This window comes from Oryx dammah, unplaced genomic scaffold (genome assembly GCF_014754425.2).
Source record: "Oryx dammah isolate SB20612 unplaced genomic scaffold, SCBI_Odam_1.1 HiC_scaffold_24, whole genome shotgun sequence".
Lineage (NCBI taxonomy): Eukaryota > Metazoa > Chordata > Mammalia > Artiodactyla > Bovidae > Oryx > Oryx dammah.
The window spans coordinates 30,049,683-30,075,250 of record NW_024070208.1 but is presented as its reverse complement, the minus strand read 5'-3'; the positions used below and the strand labels follow the sequence as shown (position 1 = coordinate 30,075,250).

General features: G+C 47.6%; 1 protein-coding gene across 1 annotated transcript; it reads left to right on the top strand.

The window, feature by feature from the left end:
* The first annotated feature begins 245 nt into the window (after positions 1–245).
* Positions 246–23,901, top strand: LOC120883146 (arachidonate 5-lipoxygenase activating protein). The gene is made up of 5 exons (XM_040267143.1): positions 246–465; positions 6,866–6,965; positions 13,477–13,547; positions 16,498–16,579; positions 23,441–23,901. The coding sequence occupies exons 1-5, from the start codon at positions 396–398 to the stop codon at positions 23,601–23,603; spliced, it is 486 nt and encodes a 161-aa protein (XP_040123077.1). The 5' UTR covers positions 246–395; the 3' UTR covers positions 23,604–23,901.
* The last annotated feature ends 1,667 nt before the right edge of the window (positions 23,902–25,568 follow it).

Below are 25,568 nucleotides of genomic sequence, written 5' to 3'. Positions count from 1 at the left end.
ATTCATTCATCCAGGGCTTATGCGGCTGCTACTCTGGACTCTGTCATGTGTCAAGTATTTATTTATTTTCCCAGGAATTCAAAGAAAGAAAGAGAGAAGGTACCCTGGACACAGACCTTTTAGGTGCTCCATGAATAAAAAACAAGTTTCACTTTTCATTCCCTTCCTTCTCTACTCCTGAGCCCTGCTTCTTCTGGCAGGAGAGGCTGAGCCCGGGGCACTACGGTGGCTAATTGAAAAAAAAAAAGGAAGAAGAAGAAGGCCTGTAATTGTGCTGGGACCTTCGGAAATTCTAATGATGAAAGGCAGAGGCTGGCTCCCACTTCCCCTTCCTGCACAGTGCGGGTGTGGGGTGCCAGGGAGCTGAGCGGTCCTGCTAGGAACCCGAAACAACCATGGACCAAGAAGCCGTGGGCAATATCGTCCTGCTGGCCATTGTCACCCTCATCAGCGTGGTCCAGAATGGTAAGGGAGGCCCCTCCCTCAGGGTCGGCTTGGTGTCTCGGTGTTTTGAGAGTCAGGCTTACACACTTGTGTGTTTGTGTGTGTCTGTGTATGTACATTTTTTTCTTATCTGTATTTGTGTCTTTATTTGACTGTACAGGGATGCGTGCACTTCTGTGTGAACTGGGAGTTTTCCTTCTCCCCATCTTTCTTTTGCTTTAATGGGGATGATTAATCATGTCTGTAGAGCTGGAGCAGCAAGTTGGTTGTACAGAAACCATCACTGAAGTGTTTGCAATCAGCACTTTAACTATTAATTACTGTGGCCAGTTGGAGGGCAGGAAGCCTGAAAGCGACAATCAGATATATGTTCATCCAGACCCTGGGTTATACCCGGTACAACAGGCTGACTTCAGCGCAGTAGGAGTTACCTATTACCTGTAGGCTAAAAAAAAAAAAAAAATTTAGCCAGTGTGAGGGGGGACTTCACTTTTTCATTATTTTACCTCTATATTGCTTTTTTATTTCTTTTGATGAAATACGTTCTTTGCAATACTTCCTTTTTCTTTAGCAATGTGTAATTTTTGAAGCATTCTTTGGTAGACATCATGTACTTACATAAAGGGAGAGAGGGTCAGAAGGATTTCCTTGTTTGAGGGTTGCATTTCCATTAACCCTGTGCTGTGCTTTCGCTCAGTCGTGTCCGACTTCGCGACCCCATGGACTGTAGCCCACCAGGCTGCTCTGTCCATGGGATTCTCCAGGCAAGAACACTGGAGTGGGTTGCCATGCCCTCCTCCAGGGGATCTTCCTGACCCAGAGATTGAAACCAGTTCTCCTGCATTGCAGGCAGATTCTTTACCATCTGAGCTACCAGTGAAGCCTAAGAGTGCTGGAGTGGGTAGTTTATCCCTTCTCCAGGGGATTTCCATTAACCCTGGTGTCACTTAACCCAGGCAAGAGACCTAGAACTGCGAAAGGCAGGACAGGGCGGAGTTTCTCTTTAAATTCCTAAGTTAGGACTGTCTCAGATTCTTATCAGCATGGCTGGTGTCTTTGGGATTTGCAGTTTATGAAGACAGAGAAAAAAAGGGGAAGATTTATTCTGTAACTTAACGGTAATTTCTGAATGTTCATATACTGTTACACTTCGGAAATGCGGTATTCACTTGATTTGGGATATCCTGATATTTCCCCCCAGCTTGAGTGTGGCCTTAGGTTTGTGATGAGCCCTCTGGGCACAGAGTAAGGCTCCTATGGCCTCCCGGCACCAGAGAGACCAATCTTGCATACTCCAAGTCTGTTTCCTCTGTGGAACAACATTTGGCAGCTTTCTGACCCGAGCATTTTCATAGTAACTGTCACACAACAGAGCTGCAGCTCTGAGAGGGGACGAATGGCTCCGGGTGAGGCTGCGATGGCCCAAGCCACTGCTGTTTCATGCAGTTGCCATGCTGGGGCTCTCTTGGTCTCTGTAAATCTCCAAAGGATCATTCATTCAACCTGCGTACTCCCAACGGAGACTCTGCCTGGTCCAGGAAGGATCCCACATCCATGGGGATTAGCAGCAAACAGCAGGAGAAGATGGGCAGGCAGGAAGCAGAAAGCCTGCTGTGAAGCCTTGAGTCCCTGTGGCGGCAGTTGCATGGGTGCTGGTTGTTCGGGTGCCCCCTCCGGCCCCCCCGATACCCGTCAAGATCGGTGAGAGGGGACGGGAGCCAGGGTCCCCTCAGCCGCCCATGCAGAGGTTCGCAGCCACCCTGAGCTGCTGGCCTCTGGTCCAGAGCTGAGTGGGGGGATGCTGCGTGGTTCCCCCCATGAGAACAGAGTCTCTCCCCCTCCCCCAAGATGCCCGAGGACCCGGCCCTGGAGTGTCCGGTGAGTCCTGGGCTTCTCTGTAGAAGCGCAGGGACCCTGAGCAGACTTGAGGCGGACGACGAGATTTCTAATCATTTTTGGCCGATGAGATTAGGTCGTGGGGAGGAGAGAGAATAGATGGCCGCATGTCTGAGCTCTAACCACAATCTTTCGGCTGGCCATCTTGGATAGGTGACGATGGGACGGGATGGCCTTGCTCACACAGTCCCTTGAGCTGATGGTGCTTCCTGGTGGGGAAGGAATTGAGAGTGGACCAGCTCCTGCTTTGGGCTGGAGACTTTTCATCCTGGACACATTGTTGATTGGGCTGTGTTTGTGGCGATGTGGACAGCACGGCGCCCATGTCACAGCCTCTGTTCCTCCCCATCCCCTGCCCTGTGACCAGCAAGGACACCGTGTGGACAGAGTGATTTTGCAAAGGTTGGGGCAGTTTTGAAGCCACCGAAGGAGTCCTTGGCTCCCTTCAGAGGCTCAGGATCAGCCCTGCTCGTCTCTGAAGCACAGAGCAAGGCTTGCTGGTCATGCTGAGACCACCTTTTAACTCTGTTCAATGTGCTGGTGCAGGGGAACCAGAGAAATTCAAGTGACTTGGGAGATAACACCTCTACCTGTTTTATCCTTGAGCTTTTAGGCAAACACAGAGGTCCAACTGAGGTCCAGAACCTCTCTTTGCAATTCTAATTAACCTCGAGGTTGCAGCCAAAGGTCTACCTACCGTATTAAGTGCAGAAAATATGCAAAAGCTCCGCCCCACCCCAGTTACATTCAAAACCCTTCCTGTTAGCTTTAGGAACGATTTACATGCTGTTGCCAGGCACTGTGTACTTTGTGTTTGTCCCAAGACAAGGAGTTTGGCCCCTGTGTCTGTGATACTATGGGGGTGAGGGGGCGCGCTCTGGCTCCCAATTCCCCAGGGGAGAGGCAGAGCCCACCAGCCCTGTGAACTTCCTCCTCTGCCTCCCAAACACTCAGGAGTCATCAAAATCGTTGAACCCGAGGCCCTCTCCCAGCTTGATCCAACATAATGCACGTTTGGGAACGCAGACCACGTTTAAAGTTTGAGCGACCTGGACCACGAGTACCAAAGCCTGGTTTCCCCGGTCGTGTAGACAGATGCATTTCCTCTGCGTAGCATCCAGAGGGCCTCCCACTTCTCGGCCAGGGTGCCAGCAGCTTTGACATGAAGCAAACCTGGGAAACACGGCTTTGGAGAAAATGATTCCCACGGGAAGCCAAACGAATTAGGTTGGGGGGGTGGGGGAGAGAGCGAGCTGAGGGGAGGGACCCAGGGCCTTGTGCATGGAGACCTTGTGAATGGTAACAGCAGACGTCTAGACCGCATCCTCAACAGCCCCTACTGAACACGCCCAGGATGGAGCGCTCACAGCGCCCTGGGCTCACGCTTCCCATTGTCCAGCGTACTGAGAATTTGCTTTGTGTCATGTATGGTGCTTTGTGCTGGTCATAACATGATCCCATTTAATCCTTGCACCCTATGAAATATTCTACTATTACACTCTTATTTCACAGAATAACTAAGTGGAGCTTAGAGAGTTAGTTGGAGATTCCAGAGTCCAGTAGTGGTGAAACTGGGATTCAAAGCTACTTCAAAACGTGGAAGTTTACACGATGTGAGTTGTCTTGGATTCACTCATTCAAACACTCACTGCTCGGGAAGTTCTCTGTTACATTGAACTGAAACCTGCTGCCCTCTAATTTCTATCCACTGGTGTGTCTGTTCTTTGGAAAAGCTTAGACTGTGCCTGCAGCTTCTGTGTTTTCAAAGTCACCTGTAATATCCCTGGTTCAACATATCATTTCTCAGCCGACTTGGTTTCCAGAGTCCCTAGTCATCAGATTACTTCTTCCCACCCCACCCACCACCAACTTGCTATCTTCTTTCTAAGATGCAGGTGGGTGTTTTTCATGCAAGAAATCTGTTCCTGAAATCCAGACACCAGTTCTGTTAAAATGATGGAGGTGTGAGCTATTCTTGTGTATCACAGGGCTGACTCATACTAAATGAAAATCTCAGAATCTTTTTCTGTGATCCTGAGAAAGTTATTCACCTTCTCTGACCTGCAGTTTCCTCAACAGAGAGGTGGGGTTCTAATACTGTCCACCTGTGGTGGCTGAAGGTGTTGCCTGAGATAATCCCTGAGTTGCTGGCAGAGGCCAGCATGAGGTAGTTTCTTGGTGACCGTTTGCAGCCTTCTTCCTGTAGTCTCTCTCCATCCCTCTGGTTTGGCCTGATGGTAGCAGCCAGCCAAGAGCAGTGTGTGAATGCTCCCTGCACGCATAGTTTCTGTAACATGATCAAGGATATGGAGTATGGAGTGTCAGTATTTGGAGGAGTGGACAAACGCGGCCCAACTCTTTCAAGTTTAGCTCGGAAGGAAAGAGAGGTAGACCCTAGTGGGGGTTCAGGACAGAGGCAGGCTCGTTTTTGTTCTGTTTTGAGGTTAGGAGAGATTTGAGCATGTTTCAAGGGTAAAGATTAGGAGAAAAACAGAGACCAAAGATTTACGAAGTAGGGCAAACATCAATGAAGGAAGACCGGAAGAGGCTGGCCAAAGCAGGGTCAAGGTCGCAGGTGGAGGACTAAGACTTAAAAAAGAGGAAGGGGCTGTTCTTGGGCAAGGAGAACAAGAAGAGAAGCAGGCTGAGAGAAGGAGGGCCCCGCCGTGCAGCTGGTTGCAGAAGTAACCTCGGACTTCCTTAATACAATCCTTGCTTATGTGTTCAGAGGCACGGACATCACCTTGGGTTCTGGAAAGACAGTGATCAGAATTTCCACTGTATTCTCTGGGGAAAAGAGATGTCCAGAGTAGACAGTTGGCTACTCAGACCCCAAATTGCTGATGGAGTCCCTGCAGTGAGCTTCTGTGTGATAATAAGAGGATGGACGCACTCTCGGCATGCCCAGCTGGACTCGAGTCCCAGCTCCCCCCTGCTCCCCAGTGGTGGGACAGAGAATGTTATTCAACCTTTCTGAGCCACAGTGCCCTTGTTGACAGCGTGGGGATGTGCTTCACAGAGCATGTGTCCCGCGTCCACCAGAGTGCCATCATGAAGCCAGCCCTGCAGCTCTGCCCGGTGTGGGCACAGCCCTAGGGGAAGAACATGCTTTCACCAAAAAGCAAATCACGACGGCTTTTATCCACAGATACAATGGATGAAGCATCCTTTTCAGGTGTTTTCGAGGAGGCTAATGTGAAGTTGATAAAAAGAAATCCTGTGAGTGGGATACCTGGCTGTCACCCTTTTTCCTTTTTTCACTCTTGAAATAGGAGGAAAGGAATAAAATAGGAGGGGTGGGAGAGAGAGAAAGAGAAAGAAGGAAAGAGCAAGAGGGAAGGAGAGACTGTGTTCCCCCCTCCCCACCATCCAGCCTGTAGACAAGACAGACTCTGTCTCCCCCACATCTCTGCATCCCCTAGCCATCACCCTAACCAGCTCCCTGTTGTCTTTCCCCCTATCCTGGGTCTCACCCCTCTAAGCCCTCACCGCGCTAAGACAGAGTGGCTTTCTGGCAAAGCCATTCATCAGCTTACACCTGTCAGTAACTCCATGATTTCCTCAAGATGACAATAAATTCAGATGTTCTTAACGTGGCTCTCCTCAAGGTCACAGTCATGCTGCTGGTCTGAGGGCTATGTCCCTGTCACCATCTGCTCAGCCTTGGCTCACTTAGCACTTTTTCCTTGAGGCTCCCCCTGGCCACCCTGACCAGCACCCCTGGAGGCCCCTGCCCTGCTCTGCCTTCGCTTTTGTCCACAGCTCGGCACACTGGGTGATTTTAATTCTTACATATTGTTTACTGTGTGTGATCTGTCTCCTTTCCTTGTATCCTCGCTGGAACATAAGCTCCTGAGGCCAAGGCTCTGTATGTGTGTTTTGTTCTCTGATACCAGCTGAGTGTCTGGCACAAGGCAAGTGATAACAGAGAAATGGCATTGAAAGAGCAATTCACCGCCTACCTCTCTTCGGCCTCATTTGTAATTCTACCGGGTTTATACTCCCCATTTCTGCCCTCCCCATCCCCCATCTCCCAGTCAATTGGATGTACTAACCCCAGAGGGAATTGCTGCTGGACCTCTGCATGTTCATTCCGATAGAGTGAAGTGGCCTCCTCAGCTGTCCCTGGCCCCCTCCGCTTGTCCTTCAGGTTTTATCTTACACATCGCTCCCTCTAGGAGTCCTTCTGTGACCCAAACACTGAATTGTTACCCCTCTTTGACCTTCGATGGCTCCATGTTCTCACTCAGTCTCAGCACGTGTCTCTCTGTAGGCCTTTCTTTACTTGGTTGTCTATTTCTTCTGGTGGGGGCGTGTCTTGCTCACAAGTGCCTCACCAACACCAAATGTAGCAATTAGTCAAGAGTAGCTGCTGAATACCTTTGTGCTCAGTGACATTTGATGGAGGATAATTAGGGGTGTTTAGAGGTCAAGAGAAGGAAACATTTAACATTCCAGGAAAAATATTAAGATACCAGGCTCGGGATACGTGCTCATTATACATCCAAACCTTTCCTTCTGGCAGGGTTCTTTGCCCACAAGGTGGAGCACGAAAGCAAGACCCACAATGGGCGGAGCTTCCAGAGGACTGGGACGCTGGCCTTTGAGCGGGTCTACACTGCCAAGTGAGTCCAAACTCTGACACTGCTCTTTGACCCGGAGTGGGCCTGGGACAACCTTCTGGAGGCTGGGGTGTGGCTGGGGGTGGGGTGGGTTCCAAGGAAGCTTGAACTTCACCTGGGAGGCTTTGGGCATACTTTTCATCATCTTAGCAGGTGCTGGTGTTTGAAGAGAGGAAGCAGAGGTGTTGGGGGTGGGGGAGTAGACCTCACAGCTCCTGCCTGGTCAGGAAACCTCTCAACCAGTCATTCGGTCATGGAGTTGACCAATTTCCTGGGGGGTTAGTCCCGAGGTGCTGGTGTGCAAACCAGCCATTACTCACCAGCTGGCATCAGAAGCAACAAGCAGGACTGGCAGGCAGCTGCCTGCTGCCCCATGGACATCTACGCCTGGTCTCCTGGAGTGACCAGGACAGAGAGCATGAGGGGACTATCCACTTGCTTTTCTATCTCTCCTTCTTTACTTCTGCAGGGAAAGGTTGCTAGAAAACACCTGAACAACTCAGGGAAGGAGGAGGGTTGCTATTTGGGATGCAAATCTGAACGGTGTTATTCAAACACTCATTTTCCTCTCTGCCAAATGCATTTAGACAAAGGGTTCAGCCATCAGCCTGTGGCAGGCTTCTCCATGCCTGTGACTGGAGGCTTGTTAGGAAGGGCGGCTGTAGCCCTAAGCTGCCAGGGAGCTGGCCTTCAGTCTCGGCTTGGAGGTGACTTTGATATTCCCCAGAGAGCCTTCTAAAAAGGGACTTAGGGCCACACGAGGAAAGTTCTAGAAGGGTAGGAAGAAGTTGAAAGGTGTGGCTTTAAGCCATGTAGGATGTTCACATTTATAAGAGGGGGGAACCATGTGTGGGGCACCCCCAGCCCTTCTGTGCCATGTTCAGGGGCCGGCAGAGAGGAGCAAAGACAGGGAGCTCCACTGGGGATGATGCCAGAACCTCCCTGAAAATGGAATCCAAAAACCAGGAATCCTGTTCTACAGACAGATTGGAATGGGAAGCTTCTTCCCACCCAGATCACTGCATTCTCACCAGCAGCACTGTGCTCTTATGAACGCAGCTGGTCAGTATTGGAGAAGTGGGGACAGGGGGACTTCTCTGTACCAGGTGGGAAGTTGAGCTTCCATCTTGCCAACAATGAGGAAGAGCCACAGCAGGCCAGGCCGCCTGGTTTTTGCCTTTGCTTCCAGGAGTGAACCAGCTCTCCTTCTCAGAAGCTACCATGGGACTGCTCTGGTGGTTAAGACTCAGCGCTCCCAATGCAAGGGGCCCAGGTTTGGTCCCTGGTCAGGGAGCTAGATCCTACATGCTGCAACTAAGACCCGGAGCAACCAAATAAATAAAAATAATTTTTTTAAAAAAGAAGAAGACGAAGCCACTGCACTGACACCTGGTCCCCATGGCCAGCCTCCAGATTGTGGAAGTGCCTTATGGGGGTGGCTGTGAAGTTCTGCAATGCCGTGTAGTCCCTGAGATCAAAACATGCTAGAGAAGAGTGGTGGGCAATCAGTGCTGCCTGGGGGTCCTGACTTTCCTACTTACCCTTCAAGAGAGGGGAAGGAGACCAAGGGGAGGAGAGTGAGCTGTGGAGAGGTTGGACCTATGGCGGGGGTGGAGGAGAATTTTCTGTAAGATAAAGGTCATCCAGACTCTGTCGTGGTTCTGTTACAAAGACCATTTCCTCCCTGGCCAGCTTGCAGCACCCTGTGTGTGCCTGAGGTGAGTTGTGGAAGGCTCTGGAGATAACGCAGCGGTTGTTACTGCCCACTGGCCACCCCCAAGGCCTCTGGTCTGAGCGCCTCGGCCAGGAAGCTACCAGGAAGAAAGTCATCCCCAATGAGAGCTTCCCCAGGGGCCTCCAAAAGCACCCAAAAGGGGTGTGAGATGAGCCATGGGGATGCGAGAAGAAGAGAACATGTACTTACTGTTGCCGTCTATAGGAAACTAAGCTTTACTCAGTTTTAATATACAGATCGAGAGGCGTATGTGTGTATAATTTGTACATAAATGTACCTGTCATAGGCTTATACCATCAAAAGTCTTGGTTGATGAAGTGTGGGATGGTAAATGTTTAGAGACCATAGCAAGGGAAGAAGCATAAAGAATGAATAGTGCTGGTGGACTGAAAGGACTAATGTATGTTTTTCAGCATAAAATTTGGCTGTGGACTGATACAGACCAGTCAAGATTTGGGGGCTGTCGATAAACAAGACGTCCCAGCCAGGTTATGCTGTTAGTTCAGACTGGACTTCGGTTAATCGTCTGCCCTACCACCGATCTCCCTTGAGGGAAGAGCTGAGCCTGATTTTGGGAGAGAAAAAGACCTTGACTGTCTTATCTTGTGTCTAACACATAGGTTGAAGCTCTGTTCCCAGCTGATGCATGCAGGCAGAGCAGTCAAAGTTTGATTTTTGGAGAAAAGTGTCAGTTAAGGGACCTAAGATTCTTCCCCAGGGGTGCAGGTGAGCACAGACTGTGGAGAGAAAACGGGTCTCTGGAGGTGTGTAATTTTCCAAAATGGGTCTCCTAGGTTACAAGTTCGTGGGCTGTTAACAGGTATGACAGGGAAACAGGTTCCCCACAGCAAGACTTTTGAGACCCTTTAAAGTGCTAAGAGACACTGTGATGTTGGTTCTCCAAGAAGGGGAGGTCTTATTGAACTATAGAAAACCCTCCTTTAAAAAAAAAAAACAAAACACCGTATCAAAGGTTTGGTGTCTCACAAAAATGCATTTTGGTAAATGACACCCTAAGGTTTCTTCTCCCCTGCTCCTCTCACCCTAGGCTCACTTCTAAGTAGCATGGACTTGTCCAATGATTTGAACGTGATCCATCTACATTGGTTCTATTGATTGGTATTAATCCTATTACTGTTATTAATGATATTTGCTTCATTAATTAATTAATTTAAAATCTTTTTGAAATAGAGTTGATTTTAAGCATACAGCAAAGTGATTCAGTTACATGCACGCATTCTAAGTTGCTAAGTTGTGTTCAATTCTTTGTGACCCTGTAGACTGCAGCACATCAGACTTTTCTTTCACTATCTCCTGGAGTTTGTTCAAACTCATGTCCATTGAGTCTACGATGCCATCCAACCATTTCATCCTCTGTTGTCCCTGTCTCCTCTTGCCCTCACTCTTTCCCAGCCTCAGGGTCTTTTCCAGTGAATTGGCTCTTTGCATCATGTGGCCAAAGTATTGGAGCTTCAGCTTCAACATCAGACCTTGCAATGAATATTCAGTGTTGATTTCCTTTAGAATTGACTGGTTTGATTTTCTTGCTGTCCAAGGGACTTTCAAGAGTCTTTTCTAGCACTGCAGTTCATAAACATCAATTCTTCAGTGCTCAGCCTTCGTAATGGTCCAACTCACATCCATACATGACTACTGGAAAAGCCATAGGTTTGACTAGACAGACTTTTGTTGGCAAAGTGATATCTCTACTTTTTAATACACTGTCTAGGTTTGTCATAGCTTTTCTTCCAAGGAGCAAGCGTCTTTTAATTTCACAGCTGCAGTCACCATCCACAGTGATTTTGGTGCCCAAGAAAATACAATCTGCCACTATTTCCACTTTTTCCCCATCTATTTGCCATGAAGTGATGGAACCAGATGCCATGATTTTTGTTTTTTTGAATGTTAAACAAACTTTAAGCCAACTTTTTCACTCTCCTCTTTCACCCTAATCAAGAGGCTCTTTTCACTAAGTGCTTCACCCCAAATGGTAGATCTTTAAGGGGCTCCTGTCCTTTGGAATTATTACTGTGGTCATAGGTCAGTGGAAGTTCTGGGTGTCCAGAGCACCTAGTGAGTCAGCAGGCTTTGTTGGTTCCCCCATACCCCTATCACAGGACTGGATACATTGGTTTCTTATCTTTTCTACTTGTCAACTTCTCCAGTAAAGAATTTTTGACCATCAGAAAGACATGAAGGCCCCCGTGGCCAGGGACACAGCCCAGCCTCCCTGGGGGCTCTGTAAGGGACAGACCAAAGGGTGGTAATTCTAGGGTTCTCAGTGGTACCAACTGAATCGGGAGACCCTGTCAATTTGAAGGCTGATATTTAGGAGAAAGATCATGAGAAGCACATCAAGAAGCTGCCAGAGGAAGACTCTAAGAAAGGAATTTGGATAAAAGGCCAAATGTATTTTGAAGATTACATTTTTAAATACCTTTTGGCTGCACTGCACAGCATGTGGGATCTTGGTTCACTGACCAGGGATTTAATCAGCAACCCTTGCATTGGAAGCACAGAGTTTTAACCACTGAACTGCCAGGTAAGTCTGAAGAAAATTGCATCTTGAGTTTACCTCTGTAGTTTGAATTACCTTAGACCAGTTGTTCTCAAACTTGAGCATGCATCAGAATCGCCTGGAGGGCTCTTTAAAGTCTTACTGGGCAGCCCCCAGAATTTTTAATTCTGTAGGTCCAAGGAAGGCATTAACATTTACATTTTTAAGAAGGTCCCTGGTGATTCTGATACAGCTGATCAGGGACCACACCTTGAGACCTGGTACATTAGACCATCAACTCTTAAGCTTAAGTGGATCTCAGAGTTATTCATTATTCGTCTCTTGGTTTTACCAGTAGGGAAACCAAGTCCAGAGAAATTGCTTTACCAATGACAAACAGCTGGTTAATGTCAGGTTGGGGACCAATCCTCATCCTGTGCCCCTCCCGCTTTGTTGCATCGCCTTTCCCTGTTCATCCCTCTGTGTCTTGTTATGTTTTGTTTCCATGGATGTCCGGATAGACTGTCCTGATCTCAACTGAAGCTTTTCAAGAGGACACTCACTATTTAATTGAGTGCAGGCATACCTTGTTTTATCATACTTCACAGATACTGTGTTTTTCACCAGCTGAAAATTTGCGGCGGCCCTGCATCGTCAGATGATGGATAGCATTTTTTAGCAATAAAATATTTGTCATTAAGGAACGTACCTTGTGTTTTAGACATCATGCTATGGCGCACTTATTGGGCTGTAGTGTAACATAAACATAACTTTTATGTGCACTCAGAAACCAGAACATTCCTGTGAGTTGTGCTATTGCGGTGCTTGCTTCATTGTGGTGGTCTGGAGCTCAACCCATGCTATCTCCAAGGTGTGCCTGTAGGGTTGAAGAGGTAACAGTCCCGGTTTTAGAGTCATATTAAGTCCTGGCTTTGCTACTCTGGATGACCCTGGGTAAGTTATCTTCAGCTTCTCCAAGGTTCAGTTTCTCGTCTGACACATGAGAAAATTGTGGTAGGCAGAAGAATGACCCCCAGAGATGTTCACATCCTGATCCCAGGAACACATGAATAGGTTATGTTACATGGCAAGGGGGAGTTAAGGTTGTTAAGCAGTTGAGTTTAAATTAAGAGACTATTTGCAATTATCTGGATGGGACCAATGTCATTGCAAAGGTCCTTGAGATGTGCAAGAAGAAGGCAGAAGAGCTGGGGTTGCAAAGACGTGATCCACCATGGCTGGCTTTCAGGTTGGATGGGGCTTCGAGCTAAGGAACACAGGTGACCTCTAGAAGTTGGGAGAGGCAAAGAGACAGAAGTAGCGCAGCTCCAGAAGTGCTGTGGCGATGCTGACAACTTCATTTTGGCCCATCGAGACTGACTTCAGACTTCTGACCTGCAGATAATGCATTTGTCCTAACCCTCTGGGTTTGTGGCTACTTGTCCCAGAAGCCACAGGAAACCGTGCAGTTACTGAGTGTACTGGCAGGATTGCCATGAGCTTAAAGGAGACCAAGGGTGTCAGACCCCGGCGCGGGGGCCAAGCCTGCACCCTGACAAAGCCATCAGCAGGATAATTCCCTGAGCACCACCTTTGCCTAATCCACCCTGGCTCCTGTAATGTGGAGGCTCACCTGCCCTTCCTCAGCTTGGCCCACGTGTCTGAGCTGACTTGTGTGTCTGACCTGAAGGTCTACTTGGTGGGGTCCACGTTGTCGGGTCCCTCTCTCGACCCCACCCTGATTCACCCAGCCCTGCTGTCCGCGGCGCTCACTTTTCAATTCTAAGGAGTGCTTTGGCATAGCCGGGAACAGGACTCCTGCCAAGGAGGATCCATCAAGAAATGGCTTCACTGCGGAAGGGAGTAGATGAATTCCAAGCTTGTGTCTGCTTTACCTGCTGTCTGTTTCTGGAGGTCAGAAGAATTATGAATGGAGTCCAGGCCTTGTGAGACGTGTGTGCATATGTGCTAAGTCACCTCAGTCATGTCCGACTCTGTGTGACCCTGTGGACTGCAGCCTGCCAGGCTCTTCTGTCCACGTCTGCTAGGCTCTAGGCAAGATTACCAGAGTGGGTCACCATGCCCTCCTCCAGGGGATCTTCCTGACCCAGGGATTGAACCTGCATCTCTTATGTCTCTTGCATGGTAGGTGGGTTCTTTACCACTAGGGCCACCTGGGAAGCCCACCTTGCAAGACATTGATTATTATTTGGGGTTTCAGGTAATTTTCAGACCAAACTGTGTCCTCTGATTTTTTTCCCCCTTGTTTATTTATTCTGCAGCCAGAACTGTGTGGATGCCTACCCCACCTTCCTTGTCATGCTCTGGAGTGCTGGGCTTCTCTGCAGCCAAGGTAACCTGGGCTTTTCTCCTTGTGTGTGCTCGCTCCAAAATGTGTGTCACCAGGAGGTGCGAGTGTAGGCTTTTCTGTTGAAAAGACTTTGTCTGCCCTCCAGCTCCAATCTGCAAAGCTCCGGAGAGGTGAGACCCTCCGGAGGTTGTGAGCCAGTGGGCGGGGTGCCAGCGCGGGGCCCGGCGGTAATGCATCGCTAATGCTGGCTCCCTGGTGGCTGGTTGAGAGCGGTTGCACTGACAAGGGTGGTTTCAGGCTAAATGTGACTCAGAAACCTTAAGCAGCATGAGCTCAGACACAAGGGCATTCTGAATGAGAGCAGGAGGTGTCTGTTCTGGGCCACCGTCACCTGGCTGACTGCTCATTACCTTCTGCCTGGTGCTCCTCCTTCCGGCATGGGTCGAGGTCTCCAACCTCCCTGGGCCTCAGCAGCCCACAGTCTTGACTTCAGCAAGCTGGATTCCCAAAACTGATTTAAAATTAAGTGGAAACTGAGTGGTATTTTTGGGCCACTTTGGAGACTGGCCTTCTGTCTGCTGAAGGTCTGGTGTGACCTGGCCGGCTTCCACTCTGTGGCCCAGCCGTGTGAGACAAAAGGCTGCCAGTGTCCCGTGAGAGATGATCTCAGCCTTATTGTGGTCACTCACTCAATAAAGTAGGTAAAGTGGACATTGTTGCCCCCTGTTGTTACTTTTGAGGATCCTTTGATTCAGGGAGATAAGTGACTTATTCAAGGTTGCTCAGCTGGTGGGTAACGGAGCCAGGACAGACTCCCAGGGGTTTCAGGATAAATCCTGGGTTTTTCACATGTGTCCTCGTACTTTATTCATTTCCATAAAAATATACACTGAACACCTACTATGTGCCAAGCCCTGTTCCCTGGATACACGGCAGTAAATAAGACAGAGATGGTGGTGAAGCACACAGCAGTTGGCAAGGTGGACCAACAGAAAATAAATGAATGGATAAGTTCATTGCCAAGAGTGAGACACGCCACGAAGGAAGAGAATCAGGTGCAATGAGAGAGGAGAGAGGTGAAGCAGAAGCCTCTCTGGGAGGTTTCTGGGAGCAGAAACCACTTCAGGAGCACGAGGTGATCCATAAGGCTGTCGGGAAACATGTCTTAATCTCCCACTTTCTATCCTCAGTTAAATAAGAAACATGTCTGGCATCACCTGGACAATGAAGTCAAACTACACTTAGAGTAGGAGTTACGATTCCTTTTATGTCTTCTTAGATGATACTGGATAGAGATGATCTGGAGTTATTCTGGTTGGATAAAGGGAGTTGAAAAGTGTTTCAGGACCCGGAAGTAAGCATTTTCTGCCAAAACAAGTGTTGGCATTGCCGGGAGAAAAAACTGTCAGTCACTCCTGTTCGGTGTAATAGTCATTTCCTATAAATATGGTAGATTGGATAATTTTTCAGGTGAAAGGAACACCAGCCTAAACCCATCACATTACAGAGCAGGAGCCTAAACCTCAGGGGAACCTGCTCAAACCCGAGAATTTTAGAGCCTGGTTTTGAACGCACGACATCCCTCCTGGTGTTTCAAGCAGCTCAGGTCCACACCAGGGGCAGGCACCGATCCCCAAATACGGGCAGTGAGTTTAGTCACTTTGCACCCTGATTTCTATCAGCTCATGTTCAGTTTAGTTCTCAGTGACAGAAAGGTGGGCCAATAAGTTAGCTCAGAGCCATCTGGAGAGGACCAACCAGGAAAAACCTTGTCCACGGCAGCTGTGAGTTGTCACAAATTTGAAACCATCAGAGAAGAGAGGATTGGAGACCTGAGTACCCAGAGTGCCTGGAGCACTCCCTGACACATATCAAGTGCTCGGTTAATGCGCTTTATTGGTATTTGAATAACACTGGAGGGGTGGAGGTGCGGATTTTGAAGAACTTTTATATTCATACTTCTGTTTCACCCTCATAGTAATTCCTGATAGGTAGGAAAAGTGTAATCAGCCCTTTGTCAAATGTATTAATAGAATGAGTTAAGCCTTAGCTCCTGATCTTAACAGTCCTGATGGGGCTGGGTTTCCAACTCTTGGCTTCAAGCGCTCAGGACTCCATGGGGTTGTTTAACTTGTGTGTATTCCTCACAGGGTTGGAATGCAAAGGGCATTTCTTTCCCTGGAGATCTTTCCTAAACCGTAGCAATTGTTCAGAAAACGTTGAGCATCATGATTCCCAGAGGTCCACAGGTGAAGGTTGTACTTTGTAAGGACCAGCTTCAGAGCAGGGCTCTGAGAGCAAGTCTAGCTTTCCTCCTACACACACACACGCAAACACACACACACATGTACGTGTACCTACCAGCTGACAATCTTACACAAGTCCCTTGACTGCTGGAATCCATGTTTCCACATCTGGAAATAGAAAAGACCATACCAAGACTTCCTTGGTGGTTCAGTGGCTAAGGATCTGCCTGCCAGTGCAGGGGGCACAGGTTTGATCCCTGCTCCAGGAAGATCCAGCACGTTGCAGGGCAAGTAAGACTGTGTGCCTCAATTACTGATCCCATACGCCTGAAACATGAGAAGCCACCACAGTGAGAAGCCCATTCACTGCAACTAGAGAGTAGCCCCCACTTGCCACAACTAGAGAAAGTCCAGGTACAGCAGAGAAGACCCGGCACAGCCAGAAATACAATAAATACATAATAAAGAAAAAGATGGTACCAGTCATGTGAAAAGGATTAGATGACGGGTATGAAAAGACTTTGTATGAAATAACACTGTGATGCCAGTACAGGGTAGCATGACTATTCTTAAGGATCTCAGGATGCTTCCTGTCCCTGGCTCTTTGCTGAACTTCACGTCAGCCCTGACTGGCAGAAGCTGAGGCCTCTGCTCGATTTTGCGACCAACACTGATTACCTATTGGCTGTATTAGTACTGGGTTCCATCTAGGACACTAACACGGGTGTTGTCCTTTCTCCTCTTAGTTCCTGCTGCCTTTGCTGGACTGATGTATCTGTTCGTGAGGCAGAAGTACTTTGTTGGCTACCTGGGGGAGAGAACTCAGAGGTAGGCCGCTGGGACGGTGTAAGAACCACGGAGGGAGTGGCACGTTCCAGCCGGAAGAGTGGTCATTCAACAATATTCCGCTGACCGTGAGGGACCACGAGGGTTGGAGCGGGGAGGGCGACTTCAATCCCTCATCCTTTTTCCTCCCTGAACTTTGCTAGTTCTGGAAATACAGCCAGGGCCCTTGACTACTTTTTCCATTAAAAAAAAAAAAATTCCTCCACGTGGTGCTAGGCTCCCAAAGGGTGCTTTAAAAGCATGCCTTGCAAAATCACAGCCTCTACTCCCACCCTGCTGCATCTGGGCCTTGAATTACACCCCCCTGTCTGGCTTCCCAAAGCCTGCCGTGAGTGAAGCATGCCATTATTTGTCTAGGGGAAGGAGAACTAAAGCTTGCACCTTGTGATAAGTTCTCTTGAGTAACAGACATCAGGGACCTGAGGAAAGAATGTTGAGAAAGTCAGACACGATCGCCGGTGGCGGACAGAGACAGTGTAGGCTACGACTGTCCTTTCCTTAGACCTGGGTTGGGAAAGCTGGGTTTTAGTAAAGTAAATGATGATACTTAGAGAAGAAAGGTTCGAGTTACAGTTTGCCCCAATTCTGGAGTGATCAGAATCTCTGATGGGTTCCAAGGGTGGGGAAGATGTTGTGGGGGCTGCTGCCCACGTGCTGGCCCCAGCGCCCACCCCCCATTCCACTTCTTGTCCCCCTCCATGTCTCACAATAGCACCCTCCCCCACCCCCATTTGATTCCTGGATTGGGAAGATCTGCTGGAGAAGGGATAGGCTACCCACTCTCGGATTCTTGGGCTTCCCTTGTGGCTCAGCTGGTGAAGAATCTGCCTGCAATGTGGGAGACCTGGGTTCAGTCCCTGGGTTGGGAAGATCCCGTGGAGAAGGGAAAGGCTACCCACTCCAGTACTGTTGCTTAGAGAATCCCACAGACAGAGGAGCCTGGTGAGCTGCATTCCATGGGGCTGAGAAGAGTCAGACACAACTGAGCAACTTCAGTTTCACTTTCTGGTGGGTAAGGCTGCCCAGTTCAGAGAGCCTCCTCCTTCACTTGATCTTAGCCAAAAGGCCAAGAAGTGATCAGAGAGCCCTCTTCAGCGGTGAAAAAGGCAGTGACATCCCTGGAGAAGTTGTCTGGGAAGAGTTAAAGACCCAGAGAAGCACCTCCTTGAGGGGCGATACTCCTCGAGTCCTTAGAAACATCCTGCCCAGACCAGGAACACCACTATTTCATCGGGAGGCACTCCTGTTTCATCCTTCACCACAGATTTATCTTGAACAGGTTCTGAAATAGCCTCACAAATCACTTTCCCTCCTTTCTGTAATGAGCATATGGTGGCCTCATTCATGTGATAAATCTGACTCACTACAATATTTGACTTTTAACAATTTAATTTCTCTGAAGCCTCTATTCTCTGGCTAAAAAAAAAAAAAAAAAAAGACTCCTTTACTTTCTTTCCACTTCTTTACCAACATTAGCAGGTAATTCTCTGTATTTGTCTTTGAGGCTGCCAGAACAAAGTGCTCCATGCACACCAGGGTGTTTAAATAACAGAAATGTCTTTTCTTATCGTTCTGGAGACTGGCAGTCCAAAATCAAGACAATGGCAGGGTTGCTCTTTCCTGAGGCCTCTCTCCTTGGCTTGTACTTGGCCATCTTCTCCCTGTGTCCTCAAGGGTCTTCCCACTGTGTGTATCTACGTCGTAACCTTCTCTGTAAAATATATATATTTTAATGTATTGTTTATTTCTGGCTGTGCCGACTCTTTGCTGCTTCACGGGTTTTCCTCTAGTTGCGGGGAGCAGGGGTTACTCTGCTTGTGGCGCGTGGGCTTCTCATTGCGGTGACTCCTCTCATTCTGGAGCTCAGTTCAGCTCTAGGCTGTGTGGGCTTCAGTAGGCGCGGTGCTCGGGCTCAGCAGTTGTGGCTCCTGGGCTCTAGACCACAGGCTTCACTGGCTGTGACACGTGGGGTTAGTTACTCCACAGCAGGTGGCATATTCCCAGATCAGGGATCGAACCCTTGTCCCCTGCACTGGCAGGTGGATTCTTCACCACTGAGCTACCAGGGAAACCCCGCTAACCTTCTCTTTAAAAAAATTTTAAAAAACGTTTATTGGTTGCATGAGATCCCAGCTTGCCTGACCAGGGATCAAACTTGCACCCTCTGCATTGAAAGCACGAAGTCTTTTTTTTTTTTTTTTCCTGTTTTTTCTTTTAAAAATTTATTTTAATTGGAGGCTAATTACTTTACAATATTGTGGTGGTTTTTGCTATACATTCACATGAATCAGCCATGGGTGTACATGTGTTCCCCATCCTGAACCCCCCTCCCCCCTCCCTCCCCATCCCATTCCTCAGGGTCATCCCAGTGCACCAGCCCTGAGCACCCTGTCTCATGTATCGAACCTGGACTGGCGATCTATTTCACATGTGATAATATACATGGTTCAAAGCTGTTCTCTCAAATCATCACACCCTTGCCTTCTCCCATAGAGTCCAAAAGTCTGTTCTTTACATCTTTACATCTGCTGCCTCACATATAGGGTCATCATTACCATCTTTCTAAATTCCATATATATTCGTTAATATACTGTATTGGTGTTTTTCTTTCTGGCTTACTTCACTCTGTATAATCCACCTCATTAGAACTGATTCAAATGTATTCTTTTTAATGGCTGAGTAATACTCCATTGTGTATATGTACCACAGCTTTCTTATCCATTCGTCTGCTGATGGACATCTGGGTTGCTTCCATGTCCTGGCTATTGTAAACAGTGCTGCGATGAACATTGGGTACACATGTCTCTTTCAATTCTGGTTTTCTCAGTGTGTATGCCTAGCAGTGGGATTGCTGGGTCGTATGGCAGTTCCATTTCCAGTTTTTTAAGGAAACTCCACACTGTTCTCCATAGTGGCTGTACTAGTTTGCATTCCTACCAACAGTGTAAGAGGGTTCCCTTTTCTCCAGACCCTCTCCAGAATTTACTGTTTGTAGACTTTTTGATAACAGCCATTCTGACCAGTATGATATGGTATCTCATTATGGTTTTGATTTGCGTTTCTCTGATGATGAGTGATGTTGAGCATATTTTCATGTGTTTGCTAATCATCTGTATGTCTTCTTTGGAGAAAGGTCTTTCTAGTTCTTTGGCCCATTTTTTGATTGGGTCGCTTATTTGTCTGGAATTGAGCTGCAGGAGCTGCTTGTATGTTTTTGAAATTAATTCTTTGTTAGTTGCTTCATTTGCTATTATTTTCTCCCATTCTGAAGGCTGTCTTTTCACCTTGCTTATAGTTTCCTTCATTGGAAAGCATGAAGTCTTAACCACTAGATCACCAGGGAAGTCCCTGACCTTCTCTTTTTATAAGAACACTGGTTATAGTGAGTTAGGGTCTACCTCAGTCAGTTCAGTCACTCAGTCATGTCCGCCTTTTTGTGACCCCATGAATCGCAGCAGGCCAGGCCTCCCTGTCCATCACCAACTCCTGGAGTTCACTCAGACTCATGTCCATCGAGTCAGTGATGCCATCCAGCCATCTCATCCTCTCTTGTCCCCTTCTCCTCCTGCCCCCAATCCCTCCCAGCATCAGAGTCTTTTCCAATGAGTCAACTCTCCACATGAGGTGGCCAAAGTACTGGAGTTTCAGCTTTAGCATCATTCCTTCCAAAGAAATCCCAGGACTGATCTCCTTCAGAATGGACTGGTTGGATCTCCTTGCAGTCCAAGGGACTCTCAAGAGTCTTCTCCAACACCACAGTTCAAAGGCATCAATTCTTCGGCACTCAGCTTTCTTCACAGTCCAACTCTCACATCCATACATGACCACTGGAAAAACCATAGCCTTGACTAGATGGACCTTTGTTGGCAAAGTAATGTCTCTGCTTTTCAATATGCTCTCTAGGTTGATCATAACTTTTCTTCCAAGGAGTAAGCGTCTTTTAATTTCATGGCTGCAGTCACCATTTGCAGTGATTTGAAGCCCCCCAAAATAAAGTCTGACACTGTTTCCCCATCTATTTGCCATGAAGTGATGGGACCAGATGCCATGATCTTCATTTTCTGAATGTTGAACTTTAAGCCAACTTTTTCACTCTCCACTTTCACTTTCATCAAGAGGCTTTTTAGTTCCTCTTCACTTTCTGCCATAAGGGTGGTATCATCTGCATATCTGAGGTTATTGATATTTCTCCCGGCACTCTTGATTGCAGCTTGTGTTTCTTTCAGTCCAGCGTTTCTCATGATGTACTCTGCATATAAGTTAAATAAGCAGGGTGACAATATACAGCCTTGATGTACTCCTTTTCCTATTTGGAACCAGTCTGTTGTTCCATGTCCTAACTGTTGTTAGGACTGGAACTGTTGTTCCAGTTCTAACCGTCGCTTCCTGACCTGCATATAGGTTTCTCAAGAGGCAGGTCAGGTGGTCTGGTATTCCCATCTCTTGAAGAATTTTCCACAGTTTATTGTGATCCACACAGTCAAAGGCTTTGGCATAGTCAATAAAGCAGAAATAGATGTTTTTCTGGAACTCTCTTGCTTTTTCCATGATCCAGCAGATGTTGGCAATTTGATCTCTGGTTCCTCTGCCTTTTCTAAAACCACCTTGAACATCTGGAAGTTCATGGTTCATGTATCACTGAAGCCTGGCTTGGAGAATTTTGAGCATTACTTTACTAGCATGTGAGATGAGTGCAATTGTGTGGTAGTTTGAGCATTCTTTGGCATTGCCTTTCTTTGGGATTGGAATGAAAACTGACCTTTTCCAGTCCTGTGGCCCCTGCTGAGTTTTCCAAATTTGCTGGCATATTGAGTGCAGCACTTTCACAGCATCATCTTTCAGGACTTGAAACAGCTGAACTGGAATTCCATCACCTCCACTAGCTTTGTTCGTAGTGATGCTTTCTAAGGCCCCCTTGACTTCACATTCCAGGATGTCTGGCTCTAGGTGAGTGACCACACCATCGTGATTATCTTGGTTGTGAAGATCTTTTTTGTACAGTTCTTCTGTGTATTCTTGCCACCTCTTCTTAATATCTTCTGCTTCTGTTAGGTCCAGACCATTTCTGTCCTTTATCGAGCCCATCTTTGCATGAAATGTTCCCTTGGTGTCTCTAATTTTCTTGAAGAGAAAATTTTACCATTATCATTTTACCATTATCACCTCTTTAAAGACCCTCTTTCTAAATACAGTCATTCTAAGGTACTGGGGTTTAGGACTACACCATATGAATATGGGGGTGGGGCACATGTACAGTTCAGCTCAGAACGCTCTCTTTGGGGACCATACTTTTTTCCCCTAACAAAGAGCTAGAATGAGTCACTTCACGAGCAGGACTGTAAGCAGGAAACCAAGGAGAGAGGAACGCACTGGCCAAGAAGCAGGGAGCTGTCAACTGAGGGTACCTCTCAGATCCTGCTGTGCTCGCGAGTCCCAGGGGGAGCTTGTCCACAGTATGGGTTCTGATCCAGTGGACCTGGGCATCTGCATTTCCAACAAGCTCCTGTGCTGCTGGTCCATGGAGCACTGTGAGGAGCGAGGAGGTTGATACTCAGCTGCAAAACTATTTTCAAACTCTTGACACAGGAAAACTAGGAGTTGCATCATGAACCTTTGGGGTCCCTTTCAGTAAGATAAAATTTCTAACATTGAACCTATGGATACCACACATATAGTCTCTAGATTATAGCAAGCAAGGATCTGGCTGCCTTGAGCCACCTGTTTAGATGAGTTGGCTGTTTTGGGGGAGCCCTCCTGAGTGACAAGGAGTCCCCTTGCTGGGGTCTTTACTAACAGCCTTAGCAACTGACAGCCTTGGTGACCCATGGGGCTTCCCTGGTGGCTCAGACAGTAAAGAATCCGCCTGCAAATCCAGGAGACCCGGGTTCGATCCCTGGTTCGGGAAGAATCCTCTGGAGAAGGGCATGGCACCCCACTCTAGTATTCTTGCCTGGTGAACTACAGTCCATCGGGTTGCAAAGAGTACAAGAGGACTGAGCGAGTAACACTTTCACTTTTCACTCGGTGACCCACTTGGCTGAACTTTCAAAACTTACCAGTGCTGCAGGAATGAACCATCCAGAGCCATCACAGAAGGCTGCTACAGAGGAGGGGAACCAGGGCAGCTGCTGAACACAGCTGTGTGGTCACATGTCACTGGACAGATGCCTCCTGACCCCAGTGGATGCTCTGTGCAAGCAGTGTAGGATTCAGAGCCTGTGACAGAAGGAGACGAAATCATCCAGTCCTACAAAGTCTCCCTTCCTTGATTCGCTTCACATGTAAGGGTCTGTCTTCCAGCCCCGGAGGCCAGCTCTCATTAGTGGGAACTTGAGTTATTCCTAGGCAGCCTCAGGAGACTGAGCCCTCGGATGCAAGAGCATCTCTTAGAATCCACCAGGCTTCTTGGTTCATGTATACCATCCCTTCTCACCTAGAGGCACTGAAAATCCTGCATTACACACAGCTGCCAGCATGGCTCTTACAGGCACTCCTGAGATGGTCTTCGTGAATCCATGGGTTCCTAATCCCCAGTCAGAACCTTGGCTACCAGCGGACACCACCACCTTCACGCCATCCGGGAGCTGGCATTCCCATGGCACAGAGAAACCACAAAGCAGAGCCCTGATGGTGATGGGTTTAAGGCTCTTTTTGCTTGGTTCTAAACTAGATTCAATGACTAATACTAGGTAAGACACGTCCATCCTTCATATGAAGTAAATGGAGCATCCTTGAGTAAAAGGAGATATCCTTTAAGCCCCATGTATTTCAAAGCGATAATATTTTGTGTTAGATTGGTGTCACTTGTCCTCTTCTCCAGTTTTCCCTCTCCTTCCTTTCCAGCACGCCTGGTTACATATTCGGGAAACGCATTATCCTGTTCCTATTCGCCATGTCCCTCGCTGGGATACTCAACTATTTCCTCATCGCCTTTTTTGGAAGTGACTTTGAAAACTACATCAAGACCGTCACCACCACCATCTCCCCTCTCCTTCTCATCCCTTGACTCTGCTGAATTCCGGTTGGTGTGCTCAGCTAATCGATACCTAGAAGCCATCAAAGTGCAACCCTTTAAAAGAGGCTGTAAATCTAATGACCTGCTGGGCTTGCAGCTTGAGTGAACCTCGCTTTTCCTGGAAGAGGAAATTTTCACATCAGCCTTGCCCTCTGAACAAGGCCGAGGCCCCACATTTGCAAATTCAGATCCCTTCTGTGTGTTTCGTGACTTATCCTGCTTTCTGAAGACGTTTTGTGACCCAGTTTATGTTTTCCTAAAATAAAATGCAGACATATGTTTGAGGCTGGTGGTTGAGTTTTGGGTGGATATATTGCTACAGTTGAATAACTAGGCTGTTTTCCTCAACCTTAATGATGATAATAAAAAATATGCTATCTACACACACACACACACACACACACACACACATACACACATACATACACTCCTGGAAGGTCACCAATGGTCAATTGTGAGTATCTCTGGGTGAAGAGATTTCGGATATGTTTTTTACTTGCTTATTTATATTTTTGCATATTATTTGGAAAATGTTAAGGAGCAAATAAATACCACTAAAGAAAGTAATAGGACACAACTGAAGACTGCCTTTTCCAAGATGCCTTCCCTAACTCCAGATTGGTCCAATGTTGCCCGACTGTCCATAGCACCCTGTGCACGTCTCATATCACCCTGTGCAGCAAATTCATACCATGATGTCAAGCTGTTTCTTGTTTTATACCACTGGTCCCCACTAAATCGTCAGCTCTTGAATATTGTGCTGTGCTCAGTCTTTGTGGCCCCATGGACTGCAGCATGCCAGGCTACACTGCCCTTCACTATCTCCCGGGGTTTGCTCAAACTCATGTTCATTGAGTTGGTGATGCCATCCAACCATCTCTTCCTCTGTCATGCCCTTCTCCTCTTTCTCTCAATCTTTCCCAGCATCAGGGTCTTTTCTAATGAGTCTGCTCTTTGCATCGGGTGGCTACAGACTTGAAGCTTCACCTTCAGCATCAGTCCTTCCATGAGGGGCCCCTCTCTGAATAGGAGGCAGTGTGGCATAATGACCAGACTCTTCAGAGTTCCAGCCTTGGGCTGGACCCCTGCCCCCACATCCTCAGTCCTGAGCCTCAGCTTTTGCATGTGCTAAATTGGGGTAATAACAGTGCCAGACTTAGGAGGTACTGTGAGGAATAATGAGATAAAGCCATTGATTATGTTTAGCACGTAGTAAGTGCTGAATACTATGATCTATTATTGTTATATTTATTATTGGGATGTTATTGCATTCCTTTTCTATTGTGGCATAATGAAATCCCACACACTTTATGGCTTAAAATCACATACATGTCATTGCAGCACTATTTACAATAGCCAAGACATGGAGACACCATATATCCGTTGACAGTGAATTGGTAAAGACGGCATGGTGCATATAGACAATGGAGTATGACTCAGCCACTAAAGGGATGGATTTGAGTCAGCTCTAGTGAGATGGATGAACCTAGAGCCTGTTATACATAGTGAAGGAAGCCAGAAAGAGAAGGAAATGGCAGCCCACTCTAGGATTCTTCCCTGGAGAATTCCATGGACAGGGGAGCCTGGTGGGCTACAGTCTGTGGGGTCTCAGAGTTGGACAAGACTGAGCAACTAAGACTTTCACTTTCACACATCAAAACAGTAATCTTGTGGATGCTGTTGACACTAGTGCTTCAGTCGTGTCCTGCTCTTTGTGACCCCATAGTCTGTAGCCCACCAGGCTCCTCTGTCCATGGGTTTCTCCAGTCAAGGATACTGGAGTGGTTTGCCATTCCATCCTCCAGGGACTCTTCCCAACTCAGGGATCAAACTTTCATCTCTTGTGCTTCCTGTATTGGCAGGCAGATTCTTTACCACTGCACCACCTGGGAAGCCAAATATTGTGAATATGTTGTGTTAAATAAAATGTATTAGTAAAATTAATTTCACCTATTT